At 44.6% G+C, this 24,303-nt stretch overlaps 1 protein-coding gene across 3 annotated transcripts in view; it reads right to left on the reverse strand.

The window, feature by feature from the left end:
• Positions 1 to 23,825, reverse strand: part of LOC142771534 (uncharacterized) — a 29,212-nt gene extending 5,387 nt beyond the window's left edge. For 2 of the 3 annotated variants that reach the window (XR_012885975.1, XM_075873126.1), the window contains exons 1-2: positions 22,900 to 23,825; positions 97 to 216 (exon numbers count right to left, since the gene is read on the reverse strand). Coding sequence is in view for 2 of the 3 variants with exons in the window: in XM_075873126.1 (XP_075729241.1) it covers positions 111 to 216; positions 22,900 to 23,108 (315 nt within the window). In the remaining variant the exon portion in view is untranslated. Of the gene's footprint in view, positions 1 to 96; positions 16,051 to 22,899 lie in introns of those variants that run through there. The other variant, XM_075873127.1, reaches the window with a different exon arrangement.
• Between the last annotated feature and the right edge of the window lie 478 nt (positions 23,826 to 24,303).

A 24,303-nucleotide genomic window follows, 5' to 3' on the forward strand; every position in this document is an offset into this window, starting at 1 on the left:
GAGGAAAACTCACGGCTCCTCTTAATGGCGTGGTGACACCTCATGAAAGTAGTCAATGAAACGGCGCTTCCCTTTGTTAGGAAAGGCATGCACAACCTTGGGCTGAGGCTCTAGCTGAGGACATGCTGCAGGGAAGTTCCGGATGAATGTGCCGCTTTCCGGTGGAATAACCTCGTGCTCGAAAAACAGTCTGGTGCAATTTCCTTTGCACCTACCCTGCGGACGGACACAGATACAAATCAAATGATGTTATGAGCTTTAGGTATGCGCGTATGCTGTTTCAGGGCAAGGAGAAAGAGTAAGATTGGAGGAGGAGTGTTTGTTGCAGGCGCATTTATTATCCCTTAAAATTATCAGCATTTGCCCGTCCGAGCAATGCGTTATCACACGTGGTACAGTTTCAAATTCATCGTAATCATTATATTGTAATGAGCTAATTCCATTGTTGACTTTTTAATTGAGTAGAGACAATTTTTTTAGTGAGCGCCTTAGCGATGACTGTTTATTGCTGAAGAGACAATGGTAGGTGAGAGGCAATGACAGACTCATGCTCTTTATGCTATCACTTTACCAGCTATTCAATAATCGTTATCACCTCTTCAATAACTCAAACAACTAAATATGTCACTGTTAAACATCACATCACATCACATCACTTTAATACCTTAAAGACCCCCATGTAGGGGGTATTACATAAGGGGTGACTCTCCTCGTGACACAACGCTCTCCTCGTGACACAACAAACGCTCTCCTCGTGACACAACATCAAGAAAAATGGCACACAGCTTGATACAAGGTTAAGGAACGTTCCAACGATCAAAAGAAGCCGTCAGTTTCACTGCAAAATGTACAAAGCATTACGCGCAAATCAATGAGAACAATATGCATACCACTTATTGGCGTTTCTATGCACCGCAGTTGTGCCCGCAGAACAGTGTTCGTTTTTTGACCCACGGAGTTGCACATGTGATAAAGGCGTACTGGTTCAATGCCTGATTAAACGTCGTACGCTTTTTCAAGCCATAACCAGGATAGATCTGATTAAGGCAGTCGCTGAGTTATCACGATAGGTCGGTGAGCTTGCTGTCACGGCCGCGCTTAATAATTACCGTTGCCTTTTCTGAAAATAAGCAGAATTTATTCTTTTCAATATCATTGTTCGAATGCTGCAGTATAATGTCAGCCTATCCGTTTCTCTTTATGGCAGAGTTAACGGGCGTTCACCAGTACAGTTTGACTCCTCAATGCAGCTCTACTGAAATAACGTACAAGTTGTGCGACGAACTTATTCAGCTTTACCTCGAGTCAAGCTCCTGCAGCACTTTGCAAAACAAGGGCGCCTTAACGAGATCACAAACGTGAACCTCCGATTCTAACCGGAAAGCAACCCGTGCTTCTCAAAACAAAATGCTGATTACGATGCTATAGCAATATTTATTTCGGCATGTAAACCACCACGAAAATCTCCTATAATGCTACAAACCGAGTGTAGTTCTGCTTAACAATTTTTTTTTTGAGGGGGGAAGTTGTATGGAATAAACTTTATGTTCCAAACAGTTGTTACTGTGCCCGGGACTAGCAAATGCAGCGCAGCGCACCCATTGCTAGCACTCTAGCGCCTATCCCGTTTTCATAGTCTTTCCGTGTTCCGTCATTTAGGTGCGAATCACTCAAGAGGCACACACTATTGTATGCTTCCGTATCCTGTCGTCGTCATGTCAAGCTTGGCATCAAGCACACAAAATCGCGTACAGGATCAACCGTGAGAGTGCGCATTCGCACACCAAGAGACGTCTTTTTCCTCTTATTCTTCAAGCGCCTCGATTATATTAGTGATAAGTCGAAATAAATGGAAAAAAGACAGAAAAGCCGGGAAAAGAACAAGTATGAGAGAAGAGGAAAGAAAGAGAAAACATAAGAGAAACAAGGTAGTCTGCCTAGCTGCGCACTTTCTCCAGGCTTGGCTCTCCTTTCATGTTATGACAATAAAACGAGTCGCCCAGTTAAGCATTCTAGTACGTTTTAAATACGCCGTAGTTGAATAATAGAAGCTCATTCTGGCCTTTTCAGAAACACGGATTTACCGGGTCACAAAGTAATAGGCCACACCTTAATTTACTTGCTTATTTATTTATAATACTGTAAGCACATACGGGCTGTTACAGGATATCATTCGCAGATGCACTGAAGTGAAATCTGTCACTGGGCAATACAGTTATTCAAAAGAAGGAAAAATTAACACTCCAGCAATATTAATTTTCATTCACGCTATATAACTCACGCAAAATGCAACTCCAGATTTCGTCCAGAAATAGCCAAGCTATCAACGCCATGCCCTGAACATTTCCGGACTAAGGCCAGCGTTTACTAAAAAAAAACAAAACAAAACAAAACAAGAGAGTGCTACATGTATCTAAGCAAGGCTGTGCCTCTTCAGGTTCACATTTCTTTTTGCGAATTTCTCGCTGCCTTTGTGTGCACGCCCTTTGAACATTCCCTTCTCGTTCTCGTCCTTTATTTCGCGTCGTTGCTCGGTGTTTCGCTTTTTTTCTTTCTCTCAATACCTGGCTCAAAATTTGTTTCAACACTCTCGCCCGTTTAATGCTATCACTATGTTGTCAGACGGCGCTTCCTGATCCAGAACTTGCATCGGCTGCGTCGACACCTAACCGCTATTTTTCCAACAGCTGTCTACCACAGCTTCAGCTACGAAAAGGCCAGCGCGAGTTTAAAATGGTACGCACCAGTCGGCTGCCCTTTTTTCCCGTCCTTGAACTCAACCCCTCTCGTTCAAATACGGTATAAAGTAACAAGGAAGAGAACCGTAGGAGCGTACAGGACAGGCAAGAAGGTAGACGTAATGAAGCGCACCGAGCCGCCCGAAGCCTGGCCAAGCCAAGCCACGGCGGGTGGCACAGCCGTGGAACCACAGCGTCGACGACGTGTGACGGGGTGGCGTTGTCTGCGCCTGGCAGACATTTCTGGGTCACTCGCCGCGCTACATAACCAAATTTAGGCTCGCTTCAGTCCGACGGCATACCGGACAAGGGAATGAACAAAATGGCCGACTTGTCAGGATGGCCGCTGGCAGAACCGCTGTTGTACACTGTGCCGTATAAGTTCAGTGGTGGTGACGCCGACGTAATCTCGCTCAACACCGCGGGCCCAGCCCAATAAGGGGTCGGCGGGGGAAGATGTATAAAAGGCAACGCCCGAGCGGTAAGGAAAATGATGGATGACTTCGTTCGCGGCTTGTCGCTTGCGTCGCTTTGTGGCGCGCTTATGGATCACTCTGCGGAGACTGCCGTCTCTGTACAGTATACGGATGCGTCCGTTTCGGCAAGCGCGGTCGATCCAACAGTGCTGCGGCTTCCAGGCTTGACGCCTCGACGAATTTTTGGGCGTTTTTGCTCGACCTACGCAGGCAGTGCGCAGGCTTTTCTTCCAAGGCCGCGGTTGTGAATTCGAGAGAAGGCACCATCCTTCTTGGTTTGTATCGGTGATTTCAAGGTTAAATCGCAGAAAAACGTGTGACTGATCGCGTGAGAAAGCCAGGTAGGTCTTCGATGCAGCAACAGCACGCTTTCGGGCTGGCTGTTGTAGTCGCTCAAGCAATCCGGTGACTTGAATTGTATTTGGTGTGTGCCATAACGAACAAACAGCAATCATGTATTGAATTTCTTTACAATTCGTCTCGATCTAGAAAGTCTTTCGAAAAACGCCAGGCGTTCATGGAAGGCGCCCCACAGTCACAGCGAAAGCTAGAACAGCAGCCTTTCCAGGGCCTTTTCAAAACACTCATTGGTTAACTATGCTGCAAGCACACTTTCTTGATATCCAGTAGCGCATTAATAATGAACTTCTGGGTAGTAGGCCGGCATTCAATATGCTATTTTTCGTCATTCTTCTGAGAAGCCTGGTATCCGCCAAACACTTGCAAGGAATTTTGTGCCAAATGTTCATGCAGTGACTGACGACGATGAGGAATTGTGGCTGAAGTTGGTATGCACCACAGTTTATCAGGCAACAAGAACAAGCTTTTGTAAAGTGTTCGAGCATTGGACGGCCCACTCGTTACGCTATTCGAATTGTGCTACGACTTGTTCTTCTTTCGCTATTTCAAAACGTTCTATAAGTCGTATTGACGTGATTGCTTTCTCGACATCGCGACTGCCAAAGGCAAGTTTGCCAACAAGTCACAAGCGCCAGCGCAGCTCAGTGGTTAAATACTGGGCTGACCCCCAGTAGACCCGGGCTTCGAGCCCCACTGTGTATTCCGGAGCCCTCCACTACGGCGTCTCTCATTTCTTTTCATTGTCTCAAAAGTGGAGCTTCATGTTTGGCACTGCGTGCGGCACAAAAAAATGAATGCTGCTTTTGAATGCGGCACTCAACTTTTGAATGCAGCACTCAATGAATGCGGCACAAAAAATGAATGCTGCATACTCAACTTATAACCACGAGCACACTTAGTGTAGTGCAGCGCAATTACGATAGCTACACTGCACTCGGCGACAAGTCTTTTTTTTCATTTGTTTTTACAGCACTGCCGAAGCTACGAAACCGGAGCGCATTAGTGCTACCACGTCAAGAAATATTTTACCAAATAATTTCTCGATTTTCTTTTCTTAAATAAATGCCGGTTTATTTATTTAAGTCTCGGAGAGTTAAAGACGTCGTAGGTGAAATACAGGTAATGTGTTTATGTTTACTTGGCAGAAATATAGTCACTTTCTTTTCATTTCTTCGGCAGCGCTCCTTCTCAGCACGCCTGTTTACCAATGAAATTTGGCGTCCAGACGTATAGTGGGGGAGTATATATATATTCTTGATATGTATTATGTACACTAAATATTAACGCAATATTTTAATGTTTTTTTCATTCACACTTTTATGTATATAATTTTTTGAACGCAGTAACATTGTGAACTATAGCAAAACCAAAATCAACCGCCAGTTGGCGTGCGGAACAACGCCAATATTTGTACGCCCACCTCCGCAGCCCTTGTTCCACTGTCAAGATAAGATAAGATGTTTTGCCGAGAAAATGACTAAAGGTTATCCTGGCACGACATGCCAACAAGCAAACCACTGCGTTAGAGATGAAGTTACCTCGCGTAAAACTCGTAGCGTGTACAGAAGCAGTGTCGATACAGGCCAAGAATAAAGCTGAAATCGCTCGATTCGATGGTAAGTTGTCTATGCCGAATAAATGATATTGTAACGCGTGTTATGGTACAGACAATTGTGAAATATTATTTTGCGAAAAGCCACGTATACTCGCGCATTCACGGAAACTTTGTTCCAGGTGATTGACCTAAAGGGCAACGACCGGTCATTGTGAAATTGATCTTTTTTTTAACATCCAATTGCCAGTGCGTCCATCGGAGACGACATCTGTGCTACGCCAGTTTTGCGTGCAGACGTCTCACCGGCAAAGTCCGCACTCAGCGACACTAATACATCAACGTAACGTCAGGAGAGCGTACGATAGGGATCGCTGCTAAGAGGCCCGCTAATTCGCGCCTGAATGCTTTCGGGACCAGATGCGCGACAGCGAGAGAAAGACGTCCGCACCCTGGACGTAATCTGACGGACGTTTCGGCTAAAGCCGCGTGGAGAATGGACACCTTGTCACGCATGAGCAGTTTGACTCGCTGCGCGGAGCAAAAGGGAGGAGTGGACTGCTAAATGCCCTGTCCACGGAGATCAGATATGCTCTCAGATGAAGTACAAAAAAAAGAACTATAAACTAAACTAAACGGGATGACGGAAGCTGAAAGGCAGGAGTTGACAGGACATCCAAATGGCCCCCTTGTCGACCTGCCCTATACAGATTCACATTTTTTTTTTTCTTTCATGTGGAGATAGATCTGCGGGGGAGGTGTGCTTAGGCTATAGAACGGGGGTGAAGGGAAACTCAACGGAGGCTGGCTAGTGGTCAAGTACGGCGCTAGATTTTCTTTCTTATGTTATTTTTGGCTTACTGCGCCGGGTTAGAAGCACGCTTTTTGATTGGAGTATAACATGCGTAGGCGGATCCCACTGCGGAACGATCAGTCATTCACCTGTTCTATAACCACTCTGTTGGGGTCTGCAAAGAAGGCGAATGAAAATCTGGACTATTCAATGTGCGTTTAGTACGGTCATCAGACGGACGACCGTGCATACAAGAAAAACAGAATGTTGTCATATATTGGTTTTGTTTGTTAGTAACATACCACATTACTACGAAAGAAACACAATACTACGAGGAACCGGTCCATTCAACCAGGCTTGTGCTGACTAACATTGATGATGATATTTACAGATGACGAAGATACACACGTGATGACGATATGTAAACAGAATGAAGGGTCATTCACTTGTCTCGCTCACACTAATTCCTCCGCGCAAGTGAAGTGGCCGCCTGGTCGCCTGAGAGTAGTATGAAATGCGTCGCGCATAAGGCTTTAAACGAGATACATGCACCATCTCTGTCCCTCGGCAATGGTGATCAGGATTACTGCGGTGGAGAGAAACGCTGTAATTGACAGGAGATGTCTGTTTGACCCCTGTGAACGATTCCCAAAAAAAGTGACTGATGAACTTATCGCATAAGCCGGAGACGCGCAGCGGAGTCCATGGAAGAACTTCGTCACCAGGATAAAAAGTCACAGCACGATGAGACGAGTCGTAGCGAGACTTCCGAGTTTCTAGAGAGAGACCAATGTTAAAGCAGGCCAAGTGACGGCAGTGTGCGAGACGAGATGAAAATTGGTCCGAGATAGGAGCTGTTGAGGGTGCAGGGGCCGAAAGGAAATAGACCTCCAGAGTGAAACTCGGCAAGCGACCATACGGACGTGAAAAAAAAAATGGAGAAAAGCCGGTATAGTGCGTTGAGCAGCCATGTTATAAGTGAATGTCGTGAAGGTCAACATTGCAGCCCACTGGTTTATTCAGCCTGGCTTGAGTGAAACCAAAGTGATGATATTTACAGATGACGAAGATGTAGACGTGATTATGATGTGTAAAGATTATGAAGAACCATCCGCTTGTTGAACTCACAACATGCTGAAGGGTAGTCTATTTGATTGTTTCACTGCCGTATTACGTCCCTGCAACATATGAATATGACATCGCAACAAAAAGCACTTAGATTATAAAAAGAACTCATGCAACGTTTGTCTTACCTCGTCGTCTGCGCCGTTCATCATGCAGAGCCAATGAGAACGTTGCTTTCCATTTGGAATGTCGTTAAAATCGTACTGTGACAGCATCACAATAAAGTAAGTATGACCATGCCTTACTTGCGGTGAAAACAAGGGCAAACAAAGTAAACAGGCAAGCAAAGAAACAGGCCATGAAAGTGAACATGACAGAAGCAGTAGGCAATGACTTAGCTTCTTTTGACGCTGTTGAACATGTACTTTTCCTTTGCTCATTGAAGCAATGACACCGTACTTCGTAATAACGGTAAGTAAGACCATTGTGCTGACAAAACCGGTTACAATTTTTGTTACTGCAAATGTTGTAAGCATGCAGAAAGACACTGGGAATTGACTAAGACGTCCTTTAGCCGTGTTTTACAGCGAAATCTGTTATGAGATCACAACTCAGGTCACGCACAGTTGTCCACCGCCGCCGGTGTTCATAACCACATCGCCCTAGCAGTGGGGCTCATTGGCATGTGTGGTTTAGCGTTTGAAAATCACTATATGATTAGAAAGGTATGTGCGCCCTAGCAGTGAGGCTTATTGACATGTGGGGTTTAACGTTTGAAAATCACTATATAATTAGAAAGGTATGTGATAGTGCATGTTCCTACGAGAGAACTTGGTGTCCATTTGTTTGTTCCCAACACTGCTCTTGTTCAAGCAAGATTCATCGCAAATGGTGATATGTTACAACGTCCATGCTATTTCCAAAGTGCAGTGTGTGAAAGGGCTTTTTTTTCTATTCTCTATACTCCACCACCTATTAGAATATAGTTTATGACCACGTGACCACTATAAGAGGTTTAAAACGTTCCCGATCATGCCTAGCGTCTCATTAAACAAAAATTATCGGGATAAATACAAAACGTCAGCATACATTATGCAGATATTCTTCGTAATTGTTATTTTATATTTGTTACTAAAGGCCCGCAATAGATAAAACTACCTCAAGGCGGTATTATAGCACCGTCGTTTACAGGGAAAGCTGTTATGAGATCACAACTCGGGTCACGCGCAGTTGTCCGCCAGCGCCGGTGTCCGTAACCACTTCGCGCGAAATTGAAAAAAAAAAACTTAGCACGAAAGACACAGTGGGGCTCGAAACCCGGGTCTTCTGGGTGCCAGCCCAGTATTCCACGACTGAGCTACGCCGGTGATTGTGACTCGTCGGCAAACCTAGCACCAAAGATACAGTGGGACTCGAACCAGAGTCCGCTGGGTGCCTGCCCCGTATTCTACCACTGGGCTACGCTGATGCTTGTGACTTGTTGACAAACTTGCCTTAGGCAGTCTTGATGTCGAGAAAGAAATCACGCTAATAGTAAAAGTTTATAAAGCGTGTTAAAACAGCAAAAGAACAACCATGAGGTCGTCGCAAAATGCGAGTAGCGTAACGATTGGGGCGTCCAATGCTCACACATTACAAAATCTTGTTCTTTTTGCTTGATAAACTGTGGCGCATACCCTCTTCAGCCATAATTCTTCATCGTGGTCAGCCACTGCATAAACAATTGGCACGGAATCACTTGCAAGTGTTTAGCGGATATCGCGCTTCTCAGAAGAATGACGAAAAATGGCATAGCGAATGCCTGCCTATTACCCAAAAGTTTATTATTAATACCCGGGTATCAAGCAAGTGTTCTCGCAGTAGTTACCCAATGAGTGTTTTGAAAAGGCTCTGAAAGGCCGCTCTTCTAGCTTTCGCTGCGACTGTGCTGCGAATTCCACGCAGGCCTGGTGTTCTTTTTTTTTTTGGTAACGGAAAAGATATTTGAGTTAAGAACGTTTTTGGATCAGCAAACGAGAGCGTCAGCAAAAAACGTTCTCGCCAAAAACATGCTGTGTTCACGCATCCACCAGTCGCTGAAGGTTACAATATAAAGGGGGTGTCGTAGTCGGCCTGCGAATATTTTTGAACAGTGTGTGCATATGAATCGATGATCTCCCAATGCTTTTGTTTTCTTTTTTGTGGGCATTCCACATTATATATCTTCGGTCTTCAATGCCACTAATAAGACTTGATCTCAGTTCTACAAGAGATGAAAACCATCTTTCTTAAACATTAGCAATGCACTGTCCTCCGCCGCGGCGGGCTTCAACGATCTCGTGGTTTTAGCTCGCATAACGCCAGAATCATTTCTCTTTAGCTGCGTGTTAAGAGCAGTAGCAAGGTTCGCGTAAACGTATCGGACATTTTTCAAACCCTATGCGTCATGCTTGCGTCCGCACCACATTGCTCGAAGTGCCCGAGATAATGTTATCTTTTGCGCAACAAGCTTATGATATGCGTGGTGCTAATTAGGGTGGCTCATATTAAAATTCCAATGAGGCGGAATGTATCTAGATATTATGCATTATTACGTATGTGTTGAAGCGCACGTCATCGCTATTCGTGTTTTTTTTTTTTCGACAAGAATCGCACAGTGTCTTCGTCATCTTACATCACTGCACAGACATATCCCAAGCTTCGCAAACGCTTAATTTGTGGTTCGCATTTCGGAATAAGTTTAAAATTATCGTAAGCGGCTGCATTTCCGATGGAGGCTGAAATGTTGTAGGCCCGTGTGCTCAGATTTGGGTGCACGTTAAAGAACACCAGGTGGTCGAAATTTCCGGAGCCATTCACTACGACGTCTCTCATAATGAAATGGTGGTTTTGGGACGTTAAACTCCACATATCGATCAATCAAGTAAAATCATCGTAAGTGACTCAACCTGTAGCAGACGCCGCAGTTGACAACACCGCATAACTTAGACCACTTTGTGTCCATAAATGTGCAGTGACATCGCACAGTCACTATAGCAGCTATAGCATTTGACTTACATCCAAAATGCGATCACCCAGGTTCGAATCGAACCCCCGACTTAAAGGTCAGCAACCAAGCACCATAACCATTTGGCCGAGCCTCATCCCGGTGGTCTCGTAGTTATGGCGCTTGACTGCCAACCCGAAGGTCGCAGGTTCGAATTTTGGCAGCGGCGGCTGCATTCGCGATTGAGGCGAAAATGCCGTAAGCCCGTGTGCTCAGACTTGGGTGCACAATAAAGAACTCCAGGTGGTCGATATTTCTGGAGCCGTCCACCACGGCATCTCTCTAAACCCCATATATTATTACTAACCACTTGGCCAACACGGTGGGCAGCTTAGGAATTGCGATAATAAACATTTGTGACGATTAAACAAACATCGCATGAAGTTTTACACTGCTTGTGATAAGTTAGGTGGAAGTGCAAAGGAACATGGTTGCTTGAATTGAAGCAAAAAAAATTGCCCGCAGCTTCCCTCGGGGGAACACTGAGGAGGATGCGGAGCATATAATTGGTTAACGGGGTGTTAAAGTGCGACTTACTTGGGTCGATGGCTAAATTGGTTAACGTGGTTGTGAAATGGGGTGTTAAATTGCGACTTACTTGGGTCGATGGCTAAATTGGTTAACGTGGTTGTAGGAGGGGGTGTTAAATGAGTGAACACGTACACACGTATGCGAAAGGGCGGCGCTGGTTGAAGGGACGTCGATCATTGTGTTTGTGGATTCGTTGGAATTCATTTCACCGCGACCTTGGACGTCGACGCGCCGTACAAACCAACCGACGAGCGGCAACTGAGCGAGCGAGCGCCGACCTTGAGTATATATACAGCGCGACGGCGCATGCACTGTCAGCTGTCGAATGTTCGAGAAGGGGGAGAAGCGCAACGGCGCATGCGCACGCGTCAGCTGCCGATGTTCTCGAAGCGCGACGGCGCATGCGCGCGCGTCAGCTGCCGATGTTCTCGAAGCGTGACGGCGCATGCGCGCTACATTATACAGCTAGCGAATGTTCGTGAAGAGGAGGAGCGCACGCGGTGTGTAGAGGAGGAAGGGTGCACAGATGGTGGAGGAGTGAAGCGCGCGCGGTGTGTAGAGGAGGAAGGGATGCACAGATGGTGGAAGAAGGAGGAGGAAGCTTGCGGACGGCGCCGCACTACAAGCCTCGAGTATTAGATGCTCCGCATCTAAAACTCTTGAAACACGCCGTTTCGCTGGACCCGAAGTTTCCTAAGTGAACTTGGCCTCCTCAAGGCAGCCTATTAAGTTGTATATCATCGTTTCATTCCAACTCCGATACAGTGACTGCGACTTGCGCGACATCTATATGCTTGATCTAGTTTTCTTTTCTTACTGGTATGTTTGAATATCCTGATATTCATTGATACAAAATAACTTCGAGAACAGCAATGTCATGCACCAGCTTTTTATCTTAAACACTGAAAACTTGTACAAATCAACTCAAATTTAATAAGGACGATATGCTGTGGGAAAAGACAGGCGGTAAATTACTCGTCAGCTGTTGCCTCCGAAACCGCATGCACAATTCTTTCGGCAATAAGAACCGGGAAAAGCGTTAGGTGATGCAAATTGCTCCTCTTATTTGTGAATATTGCACATAGTGTAAAAGAATAAAATATATTGTTGTGCTCGTAATAACTGAGTGAGTAAATAATCTGCGCATACAGCGTTTCCTTCTTGTTGAGGACGCTTTCAACGTGTTTTAAACAGTAAAAGTTAGATTTGGACATATGCACACTATAGAACAATTATTTATTTAATCGCAACGCACATTTTGTCTGTCAAAGTACAAACATATTTTGTCATTTTAACCATTCCACGTAGCGCAAATGTTCAAGGAAGAGAGTAATATCAATGTGTTTTGCACTAACGCCTCAAATATTATTAATAATTTGAATAGGATAATATCAATGTATCTTGCAGTAACGCTTAAAATATTATCATGAATTTGAATAGGGGCCCTAAACGTTTTGCTGCTGCAAAGAAATAGCGTCGAGGTCACTGCGCGTGCGCGAGACTCAAACAGAGTTTGGCGTTGCGGACGCTGTTTCTCGAATTTAGCGGGAGCCCCAAAGCGCGCCCCAAAAAGTTTACGTCAGACAAACGTGACGGAACCCACTGAAGTGGCGGCTGTCGCCCAGTATTATAGTGAGCCAGAATGAAGGGAGTGTCCAAAGTTCCGTAGACCCTAGTCGAAAACTATTCCCTCCGGCATGACGCAAGCGTGCATACGCAAATGCCCTTGAGGCCTGAATGTTTTGGGGCCCCCATTCGAAAACTCCCTCACATCTGGGGTTTTACGTGGCAAAACAACGATGTGATTATAAGAGAAGTAAAGGGCTTCGAGAATTTCGACCATCTAGTGTTCTTTTTAACGCGCACTAACTTGAAACAGTACATCGGCTTTTGGCCTTCCCACATCTATTGAAATGTGACCAACGTGGCCGCTATCGAACCCATGACCTTCGGGTCAGCAGCTAAGCACCATAATCCGTGCTCTACCGTGGAGGACGCGCTATAGCGCCTCTGCAGAGCTTCTCCGTCAAACGTCTTTCGCGCACACCAGTCAGTCAATTCTCCCTTCTTTTCCTTCCTCTGAGGAAGACCTCTTCTGATATCACAGCTAAGCAGAGAATCCAAGTATATGAACTCTAGTTCTCTTAAGCGTTGTATAATCACACATCTTCTCTGACGGAACTCAGCTGATCGTCCACTGTGTTCACCTAGAAACAGCCGGTCTGCAACTGTTAAACAATCACACCAAAGTGTTAACGAAACGAGCACATAAAAACGCCCGCGTACAAACAGACGTTCGAGGCGGCAATCGGACGAAAAACCGACACCCCGATGCATAATGACAGCCGGAAACAAATCCCACCCACTTCCTTAACAGAATTTCGAAACACTCTCCGCAGCGGCCGCTTGGCCGAAACAGTGTGCGAGCATTAACTGCTCTCAAACACAATTGGGAAGATGGACTGGTTCCCGTCACGCCTTCCGGATCAGCGCGTCTACAACCGGTCGTGGTTACCCCTCCTCACAAACCATCTGTCTCTCTCGATTCGCGCGCCCGTTTGTTTTGAAGAACCGTTTCTAGTGGGGCGAGTCCGAACTAAATACGTGTTTACTTACAGTGGGAAAGAAATGAGAAAACTTTGCGCGGAAAACCTAAACGTCGAGACAGGCTGGCTGTGTGTGTGTGTGTGTGTGTGTGTGTGTGTGTGTGTGTGTGTGTGTGTGTGCGTGTGCGTGTGCGTGTGCGTGTGCGTGTGCGTGTGCGTGTGCGTGTGTGTGTGTGTGTGTGTGTGTGTGTGTGTGTGTGTGCGCGCGCGCGCATGCGCACTTCTTACTATGTTCTGCATAAGTGAACATGGCGCGTCTTTTTTCTTTTCTTTTTGTTTTTCGTGAGCAGATCGGTGCACTGTTTCCCCGATTTCTTGGTGTACACACGCAAAGTCTCATTCGTGCTTTTGTCATGTGCACTGATATCTGGCGCGTCCAATCCATATTAGCACTTTGGTAAGTGTTCCTGCGTTTTAGTGGTTTGATTCATCACGCAAGCTTCTTTGCCAAGTTTGTTATTTTAGGTGCCAAGTATTTAGAGTATCGGCTTTTCGGCATCTTATGTCCTCACCTTAAGTCATGTTGTCGTGGTCCGTCAAAAAAGGTTGCGCGCCACAAAAAATTGGTAAATTTCACTACTCGGCACCAGTACTAAAAATTAAGAAATAAGCAGTCAGTTCAATAAATATCCGATGACGTTAGATCAGCTAGAACAGCCTTTTGTACATGCGTCACTCCTCCCGAGTTTTTTTCTTCTTTTTGATGGCCCTGTTTACACAGCCGGCAATCAGCATACCCGTGTAACTGATTGATCGACCTAAATTTTAGGCGATGCCCTTCATGTGTGTCTCTATGAGTGTGAGCTATACATCGAGATTGCATCACCCAACTTACAGACCTGGATCATCCGGCTGTTCTCAAGAAGCTTACTTTAAAACAGCAGACAGTCTTACATATGCCAAACTACAGCAACTGAGATATGAACCTGCGTCAACCCTTGTAACTATGCCCGTTTCAGCGCGTGCATGCCTTCGTTGACGCTATAATTTATGATGAGAATTCCTGATATCTAACCCTCATAACCTACAGTACTGTAGATGTATTATTCGCATAGTGAATCACAGTGAAATCATGGCAACTATAAGAACACGCAACCCGGCTGAAAAGCGTGATGCTTTTTTAGTAACCACAAGCTTTAGTAACCCAACTGCTACATTGCAACAGGAGAACCGAAGCGCCGAGGATCGCGTAGTACTCGGCGAGTCTCGCGGTAGTGTCGCCGCTTACTCACGGAATTCGAAACTTACCATTGTTATAAAAGCAGTTATAACTGTAACGTATCTTGGGTGCAGTTTCGAGCAAACAGCTCAAGTAAACCTCATAAAAATCTGGGGGCGGTTCGTTAAGTTCTTCATAATCAGCAGGGCTTTCGCCGACTGAAAAAAAAAGCTCCTCTTTTTCTCTACGGAAAATCGTACACCCCCCCCCCCCTTTTTTTTTTATAGGATGTGACAAACTGGGTTGTTTGATTGTTTATTATAACTTAAAGGACGAACAAACAAGGGCGAATCGAGGAAACCGGACAAGCGCTTCTGAATGGCTTACCAACAACTGAAACTTTTTTTTTTCAGTTCGTGGCTTAGTTAAGGTTAGCTTGTACGTATGGAAGGCCCATTGACGGTGACCCGTGAGTCGTTTAGACTTTAGCCGTGGATGGCGAAGCGTTACACGCTCTGGCGACACCAGTAAAATTTGAGCCATAAAATGTAATGATCATAGTTATAACTGTTGAGGTCTAACGCCCCGAATCCACGATAATGATTATGAAAGATACCGTAGGGAAGGGCTCCGAAAATTTCGGCCAGCTGGCGTTCCTCAACGTGCATTTAAATGGAAATACACGGGCCTCAATTGATTTCGCCTGCCTCCAAAATACGGTCGCCGTGGACAGAATTCGATCCCGCAACCTGCGGGTCAGCAGCCGAACGCGACAACCCCAAGTCCACCGCGGTTCAACTTTTAGACATAGTCGGGAATTGCGCTGGGTTGTACGCTGTGAAAGTTTTTAGGCATAAAATGCAACCAGTTAACATGGAATAGGATAAATTAGAGATCATTCGGAAAGGTCGTCGAACTGCAGTGGACTAAAACAGGACGAGAATGGTGACAACGATTTCGTTCTATACATTATTGCTTATACTTGAAAACTGTCTTACTCCTTTATTTTCTAGCGCTCCTTGAGTAACTTCGTTCCGTTACTGAAATAACTTAAAGCATGAGGAGACACGCATGAAGCACTCTTGAAATACTCAAGCTGTGACCTATAGGTCATCGTTTACTCAAGCTGTGGCCTATAGGTCATCGTATATTGGTGCTCTTTTTATAGAATATGCGATTCTTATGTAAGCCCCTGGATGAAGAAAACAAAACGGCAAAACTGGCGTTTTGCTAAAAGAGAAAAACCACCGGCACTTTTTTTTTCGTGACTAGAATGATTTTCGGTTACCGAAAAGAAGTTTTTCTGTTGTTCTTTCGTTGCTGATTTTTTTTTTCGATACGTGAAGCGTCCGTATCACACTGGCTTGGGTATGAGCACAGTGTGACGTCCGTAGCATTTTTGATTGCTGTACTGTCAACAGCAAAAGTTTACGGGACGTTGGATCCTAAACAAATGCGAATTTCTGATGTATCAGTGCTTAATGCTTGTAATACAGCTGGAGATTGTATAGATTCGAATGCAAAGTGCAGTATGGAACATTTAATTTGAAATTACATTCCCAGATAAAGCGGGAGTGCAAATTTATTGTACATTTGGCATTCCACAAACTTGTGCTAAAACAAGTGTAGAGGTGGCTCCTTCAGCGTTCTATACGCGCGCTGGGGCGCGATGTCGGTTCCTTCTATAGCTCCCGCCTGATAATTCGAACAGCGCTTAGTTCCAACAATTTCATAGTCCTCTTCGAGTTCAAATTAAAAATCTTATATATATATATATATATATATATATATATATATATATATATATATATATATATATATATATATATATATATATATATATATATATATATATATATATATATATATATATATATATATATATATATACGAACATTAGGAACATCCAGCGCATTGTTCACCCTCAGAGCGCTAGATGCCAATTTCATTCTCGTCCCTTCAGTTTAGTTTGCGTGGCCCACAGACGTTTCCCTGGTGCAATCGTAGCTTCAACACCTGTTCACTTAGTTTCACGCCTGAAAGAAGACCCACACCGTTTGCTCGGCGAGGAAGGCGGGGCATCACACAATCTCTTTCACTTCCTTTTCCTGGCATGACTTGCGGCGGCAGCTCCGAAATTGATGCCCCGTGCGTGACTCGACTCTGATTGGATATAGTATAAGCTTTCCTATGTCTTCTTTCTTGTCGGCTAAACATTTCGTAAGCTCCAAGTTCGAAGTCACGGCTCAATACCAAAGCTTCTCGCGTTTCTTAATTAAAAAAAAAGCCTGCTTCGAAAGCCACGCCTACTACACATCCCGCACGTTTGCGGTAAAAGGTTGTGAAGTGACTGCACCAGCTGGTTAATTAAGGGTAACAGTGCAAAAAAAAAAAACCATGGCCATAGACAGGAAGCAGACGGTACAAGTATGCAGAACCAACTAGCCGAGTCGGGCACTTTATTATGCACCAGCTGGGCTCGGCGAAGCTTGTAAGAGACATTGAGGGTATTAGCAGGACTAAACAGTGTAGCAACAAAATTAAAATTAAATTTACATATTTTCAATAGTTTTCTTACTATTGCCTTCACGGGCATCACTGCATGTAGCTGACATGTGTGGTTAAAACTCGTTATGGTGATTTATTGATATGTGGGGTTTAACGTTCCAAAACCACCATATGATTATGAGAGATGTCGTAGTGGAGGGCTCCAGAAATTTCGACCAGCTGGGGTTCTTTCACGTGCACCCAAATCTAAGTACACGGGCGGACAGCATTTTCGTCTACATCAAAAATGCAGCCACCACAGCTGGTATTCGATCCCGCGACCAGCGGGTCAGTAGCCGAATACCTTAGCCACTAGACCAACGCGGCGGGATGCGGTAAGTTGTAAAAGGGCTCGAAACGGCGCGTTAAGTGTACGTAGCTCTTTGTTTATAAAAAAAAAACATAGCATATTTAACACTACAAAGCCGCCGCACAATTCTGAGAGCACTATTGATCAACTTAGAACTGACCCCATTGGCAAATGGAGGTATTGAATTTTCTTTTGAAGTGCAAGAAATTCGTTGTGCTCGTTGACCATATCGTTTTATTTTGTGCGTTTATTCATTGGAAATGTTTTAGATAAGTGAATTCTCTTGTTAACCTAATTGTTCTCACTTGTTTCCAAGTGATCTAAATATAGTGCGCAACATATATGGAATGATGCGTGCAGTTGTCACATACGGCTGCGACATAAGTACAATGTGCGTATCTACAGTGCGACTTCTGATTGAAAGCGTGAAGTTTAGATTGGAAGTGAGCTTGATATTAGAGCCACTGACTGAAAAGGGAAATGATCTCAAGTTCTGAGCAGAGGTAAAGCAGCAAGCTAAGGAAGATAACACTGATAAGTCGCGTGTGAAGCAAACGTACGTTTGTCATCGAACAACTGAAGCAACGCCCAGACTTCAGAATCTAGTAATAGTGAGGCTTACCTCATATAACTGTGACGTGTGCAGAAGGAGCCGCTCATCTTCTTCACAAAGTTGTGTCCACACACGTTTCAGTGTCCTTACAACATGGGCGTGGCAATAGTTAGCACATGTCCTGTGACTCTATCAATCCTACGTAGGATAGCGTGATGCGCAGTTCAAAATCTTCATTTCGCTTGGCACCTACGCAAGATATGAAACGTCCAGTGTTTGTAAGCACAAAGCAACGGCTTGGCGAAGCTGTGTCGTCTTTCGCTTCTATAGACCTGGGAAAATATTCCGATGTGTCTGAACTTCTGTGTCAGAGATGCTCGCTTGACGCGCGAAGTTGTGTCTTCGGTAACTTTATCGGAACGGAATCTTCAGATGTAGTCGTATTCTTCAGCGACGTAGACACTGGCTTTTCGATGACGACACCTCAAACCCGGAACCGGGAAGCTGCCGGACGTAGAACACAAACGCCGGTGGGACCCAGCACCCAAGGGAGTCGAACCTAAGCCTCCGGTCGAAGCTAACTCCCGTCCGTACCAATCCCAGGTTCAAAATGGAATGCCAGATTCGGGCCTTGGGTAGAGATCCAGCCCCGATTCGGATGGCGACCAACCGGGAGACGCCACGGAGTTTGAGCTCCTCTGTTTAGAAAACTTTTTTTTTTCCTTCGCTCGTATCCTTCACTTGGCGTAATTCTACAGCGCCCCGATTTGGTTGCTTTTGACCGTGTGTTCTTTTTCTTTTGAACTTCGTGCTTGCGCAGATGGAAACAAGAAGGGGAGAGGAGGAGAGGGATGATCGTTTATTTCAGTTTCCCCCTGTACGACCACGTGACACCCCCCCAACACCCTACAGCCCCGGAGTTTTGATGCGAGCGTGCGCGGCAGTTATTCCCTCTCCCATTTTTCATTCTTTCCATCTCTCTCTTATTTGAGGGGAGGGTTCGAAGGCATCATCTTTGTTTCCTCCGCTTCGCAGTTTCACCCTCTCCCACGCCAAATAACGTCCTCAGCATCAAAGCAGCGGTTGCGTGTTTCGTACGTGCCCTGTTTCAGTTGTGATTTTGCACGTTGCGATGGCGAAGCGAGGAGGGGGATCCCGACGCGGCCTGGGACGTTTCGGCGCGATCGGGAGAGCACTCGCGACGAGCCAAGAAGGTGATGCGCCCTGCGAGGAGGTAAGATGCGCATCGCTTTTGCTCTTCCCCGAACCTCCTTTCCCGTTTTGTACGCTCTCTCTTCTCAAATCTTTTGGAGACGTGTTTTCTGGGGGGTGGGGTCAGATGGTTGCGCGAAAAAATAGGGAGGAGTTTAATGTCCGCCTCCTTTCCCTCGTTTTTTGTGCCCCCCTCATGAACGCCACGGGTTCGTCAGGCGTGCACACGTTGAATTCGCAGTGAGCATTTGATGAAAAAAAAAAAAAAATGCGTAAAAGAATATGTGGCCAGACTGACGTTACGCTTCCGCTAAACTCTGCTCGAAAGCGTGCTCTATAAGTTCGTTTGTTTTGACCGCTTTCTTATCACCAACATTTCTTGTTCTTGTTAACTTTGACTGCTTCTCTCCTCCACCTCTTCTTGATGCACCCCACTCCCTTTCCGCGTTTCCTTTGCTGCAGCCGACATTCTTCGTTTTCAAAAATCTCCGCAAAAGAGTGCCATGCGACTATGAAAAGAAAGAAATCGGAGGGGGAAACGTTGCAGAGAGAATGCGTGTCTTGAGACAGAAAGGAAAATGAAAATGTGTCTGTGGAGCACGTCGTGGCCTAATTCTGGGAAATGCTCGCACTCGAACAGAGGGTTTTTTTGTTTTTTCTCAACGTATTGCCTTCCAAGACGAGCTGCTCGTCTGCTGGATTCCGGTTCTCTTTCTGCTATGTCTTTCATTACAGGAGAGTTTATTTCCGGGGCACAAAACACTGGGTCGCTTTCCATCAGTTACAATCTGTTTGAGACTTCACCTTAAAAGAAGAAAACTGTTCAAACTGAAGTGAAGCGTCTCTTATAATCATATGGTGGTTTTGGGACGTTAAACCCTGTATATCAGTCAAATCAAACTGAAGTGATAACTTCCTTATCTAAGAAACAACAGAGCCCGAACGTAGTCCTATGTCGATTGTGTGCAGATTTTTTTTTTTTTTGTAAATAGCGCGACAGAAGTAATACGGCACAGAACGACACAAGCAATGATTCGTAATAAAGGATATAGCTTACTTATTTTATTTGCTCAAACTACCTGCCGCGTCAAATCGGGGATGAAAAATTATTGCGTTGCACTGTCTTAAATTAAATCATGAAGCACCACGTGTGTATGACGTAAACGGGGGACGGTCACATCTATAAAAGCATTACCAGTTAGTTACTGGATAATAAAACAGAAACATGAACTCGCCCGCCGAGCTAATAAGACGCATGCGCTTCCTGTGGCACGTCATCTTATACTGGCACAGTATAAGATGACGACAATCGGACACAAACACGTGGAAGTATATTTGCTTAATCAGTACCAGAAGTGTATTCAGTTATTTACGAGTGATTTGAAGCAGTAGGCTTGGGAAGCGGACAACAAAACACTTCATGCGTCCTTCATTTCCAAGTACGCTTTAACCATTATATAAAGTGCGTCTCTAAAAAAACTCTACACTGCTCTTTCAAAAATCGGCCTTATTTCCGGTCAGTTCACTTTGACTGCCAGAGAAACAAGCTGCGACTTCGAACAGACCTTGCGGCGGCTGAAACACTCGTGCCAATACATTCATAGTGCGCGATATTTCCGCTATATCATGCTAATACCTTAGAGACAAATGTTTCAGCAGAATATTTTTATTCGGCATTCGAAGGCTGGCTCCTTCTAAATCACTTTAAATATTTTTGCTGTTCCTGACAGATTTACTCTGCTAATAAAAGACATGGAAAAGGATTAAACAAGAAGGCGTCCTTGGAATAATCTTAGCCGAAATTCCGAAAGAGAAGGGTTATATCATAAGAAGCTTTGGCCGAAACTTGTTTAGCCGCCAAAAAAGATTGATAGTATTCCCAAAGATTGTGTTTCATCAGGGTAGAGAAACAGGCCGCGATATGCACTAATATAGCCTAGAAGATCTATTTTTCTTAAAAAAAAGAGACTATATGTAAATACATGCAGGTAATCTTTTAACCTAATAGCTCGTGTAATAATGTTTGTGACTTAGTCTCTCGCTTTTAGTAAATTTCGTGTTCAGAGAAACAAAGAATCAGCCGCTTCGAACTTGCAAGAATAAAAAATTAACAGTCAAATACACTAAAGCGTACTTTATATGCTACAAAATGCACGACAAGGCAATACACAAAAATTGCCCCACCATGGTGGTCTACTCTGGCTAAGGAACCCGGCTGCTGACCCGCAGGTCGAGGGATCGAATCCCGGCTGCGGTGGCTGCATTTCTGATGGAGGCGGAAATGTTGTAGGCCCGTGTGCTCAGATTGGGGCGCACGTTAAAGAACCCCAGGTGGTCAAAATTTTTGGAGCTTTCCACTACGGCGTCTCTTATAATCATATGGTGGTTTTGGGACGTTAAACCTCACATAATAATCAATCAATACACTAATGAAACACTGAGAAAGGGCTAGTTGGTACCGATTCATAGCTTTTGTCAGCGCAAAAGTGTGTCTTTCTAGATCGATTAGTTTTTTTATGGTGCCTATCTTTCATGCCTTTCCTGTCTTTCTCTTGACAACAGCTATATATATTTGGTGTTACCACCCACTGAAATGTCAGTTGAAAGCTTCACTTGTCCTGCGTTTTTCGTCCTTGTCATAGAATTTCCTAATATGCAGTAGAGGGAACTCTGGCGCTAGTGTCTATGGGAGCTGCAACGCACGGCGCTTCAGTGAGCTTGGGAATGATGGTTAGTACACACATTTGTCTAAACTTCGTACTTTTGGCCTGCTTTTGTGTGTGTTCGTGTGGCTTGAAGCTGTTTTCTCACGAAAAAAAAAACAGCAAATGTTCAGCGATTGCGCTTCACCACCCATTTTTTTTTTTTTGACTTACCTTTCCAAATTGGGTCACAAAGGGTTGAATCTTTCTTTCAAAACAAAACGGAAACACAGCAGTAAACGAAGCCGCAAGTACGATTCGCCGTCCGCAAGTACGAAGACTAGGCAAATGTGTGTATTACCCATCATTCCCATGGTCGCTGAACGATCGTAGCGCCAGAGTCCCCTTTAGTTAATTTTAGGAAACTCTATATGGTCCTTGTTACGCATCTCTCGCGCCTCGCGTAAACAACCTACGCAAGTACAGAAGAAAAAAAAACAAAACAAAACGGCTGTTGAGGTGGTCATGTATGCGAATGTATAGCAAAAATAGTTGGTCCAACTTCAATAAATATTCTTATAAGACCGCTGTCACTGTACATGGATATAGACACGGATGAAAGCCCACTGTATTCGGTCCTTACGGAAGAAACTTCTAGGTTGGATGCATGCGTTTCATTTTCCCACAAAAGTAAAGCTGGAAGGAAGTTAGCCAGCTATAATGATAAAACTTGCATATTTCGTATTATGGTAGTAATCGTATTGATTAGAAAACTTTTTTTAAAGTTATAAGAAACTGAATACGGTATGGTTTGGTCTTCTACAGGGCCTCAATCGCAGTGCATTTAAAACCAACCGATTGGCAGATTATCACGCGTCTTAATTAAATGCGAATCAAAGAAGCAATGGTATGACATACTGCAAGAAATGCTTGACCTTATACACTTGCCTACTAAAGTGCAAAGATTGGAACAGACCTTTGTTCTTTGCCTCATGCACTCGTTATGGCTTCCACTACCTCTGCCTGTGTGTTTTTTGCGCTGTATTTGCAGTGAGTGAGAACGTCATCGTTCAGCTTTCACGATTTCTTGCTGAAAAGATCAGTGTTTCTATGCCTATAAACTCTGAGAATGACAACACTTGAATACTCACTACCATGTCCCTTGGAAACTGAAATCTGGCTCTCTACACTGGTCAAAGGAATCATCAAAACGAACAGTTGGGACAACGTATGAAATTTCTCATTATGAAATGCTGTTAAATCTGATTAACTATAGGACACTATTTAGAAAACGTGCAAGGCTACAAGCAAAGCATATGGAGCACCTCACCTGATCAGAGAGTAGCTTCGCACGATGCACTGCCTGGAGGAGGACACGTCGGTCGTTTCTCGTGCGGAGGTAATCTGAGCCATCGTCGCTGGGAGAGGAAGCACACCGATGTCTGCGAAGGAGCGGCCGCAGATATTGAGGAAACTGCCCGTCCCGACATCGGCGGATGTCCTGGGCGTCATCACTTCGTATCCGCTGACGAGCAGCATGCCGCTGAGGATGCACGCGTTTGATCGTATGGCGAGTGGATTGCACGCCTCGTTCCTCCGTATATACCGTGAGGCCGTGCCTGGTGTCTAAATACGTCTTCCTTTTTTGTATATTTGAGCGTAGACAAGGGAGTGTGGGGTAACGAAGGAAAATGCGGGGAGATTAATTATCGCCCTGATTCTGCTCAAAACTTGTGAAGAGAAACGGAAGGAACACAAGCTTCTATAGGTTGCTGCAGTGTTGTCGAAACAAGAAAATAAGCCCTAACAGGTAGTAGAGCTTCAAGAAAATCCAGAATTTCCGCTGTGTCTTAAGCAGAATCCCCGGCCGACCGTCCTCTTACAGGCGCTTACGCCATCACTCTACTGTCCATCTTCTCAGAAGACCACACGTCCTCTTTTATGTAGCACCTGGAGACGACAAACTTAAGTGTTTGGCCTTGACCTGCCTGATTCAATTTGATTGATCAGAACTCCTCGCATTTTTAAATTGATCGCTCTAGTGCGGGGTAGAAAGAAAAAAAAGAGATGCAAAAAATGCAGAGAGGTTTACCAGACGCACGACCAGTTTGCTTCCCTGTACTGGGGGACGGATGAAGGGGAGGAAATAGATAGCAGAGAGGGAAGAAAGATACACAAAATCACGAGCACATTCGGAGGAGCACACGTAGTCTAAAAGTGGTCGCGAAAATTTGTTGTGTTCCATATATATGTTAATAAAACACCTAGCACATATCCTCGTTATTAATTAATAATACTATATTTGTATCTGCATGCTCTAGTGCATTCAATTATTAAGTTTTTGGTTGCGTTATTGGTTGCGTTCTCTGATACCTTCAATCTTGTCCTTTAATTTGTTACATCTGATTACATTTGTTAACTATGTTCTGTTCTTAGAACAATCGCTATTTTTTTTCATGTACTTTTTTCCATACCTGTGGTAGCCCTATGTAAGGGCTGACAGTATTCGTTAATAAATAAATAAATAAATAAATAATAAATAAATAAATAAATAAATAAATAAATAAATAAATAAATACTGCAGTAGCACTTCAGTCGCTTTTTGCGCTGTAGAAGCACGCGTCCATGGTCCCAGAATCTTCTGCGCAGAAAGTGGTCTAGAGTCCAGTTGGTTAAACAACCATCCGGAGCTGGCATCGCTGGGTGTCGTAGCAAGCGCAGCTGCAAAGGACAT

This window comes from Rhipicephalus microplus, chromosome 9, assembly GCF_043290135.1.
Source record: "Rhipicephalus microplus isolate Deutch F79 chromosome 9, USDA_Rmic, whole genome shotgun sequence".
Classification (NCBI taxonomy): Eukaryota; Metazoa; Arthropoda; class Arachnida; order Ixodida; family Ixodidae; genus Rhipicephalus; species Rhipicephalus microplus.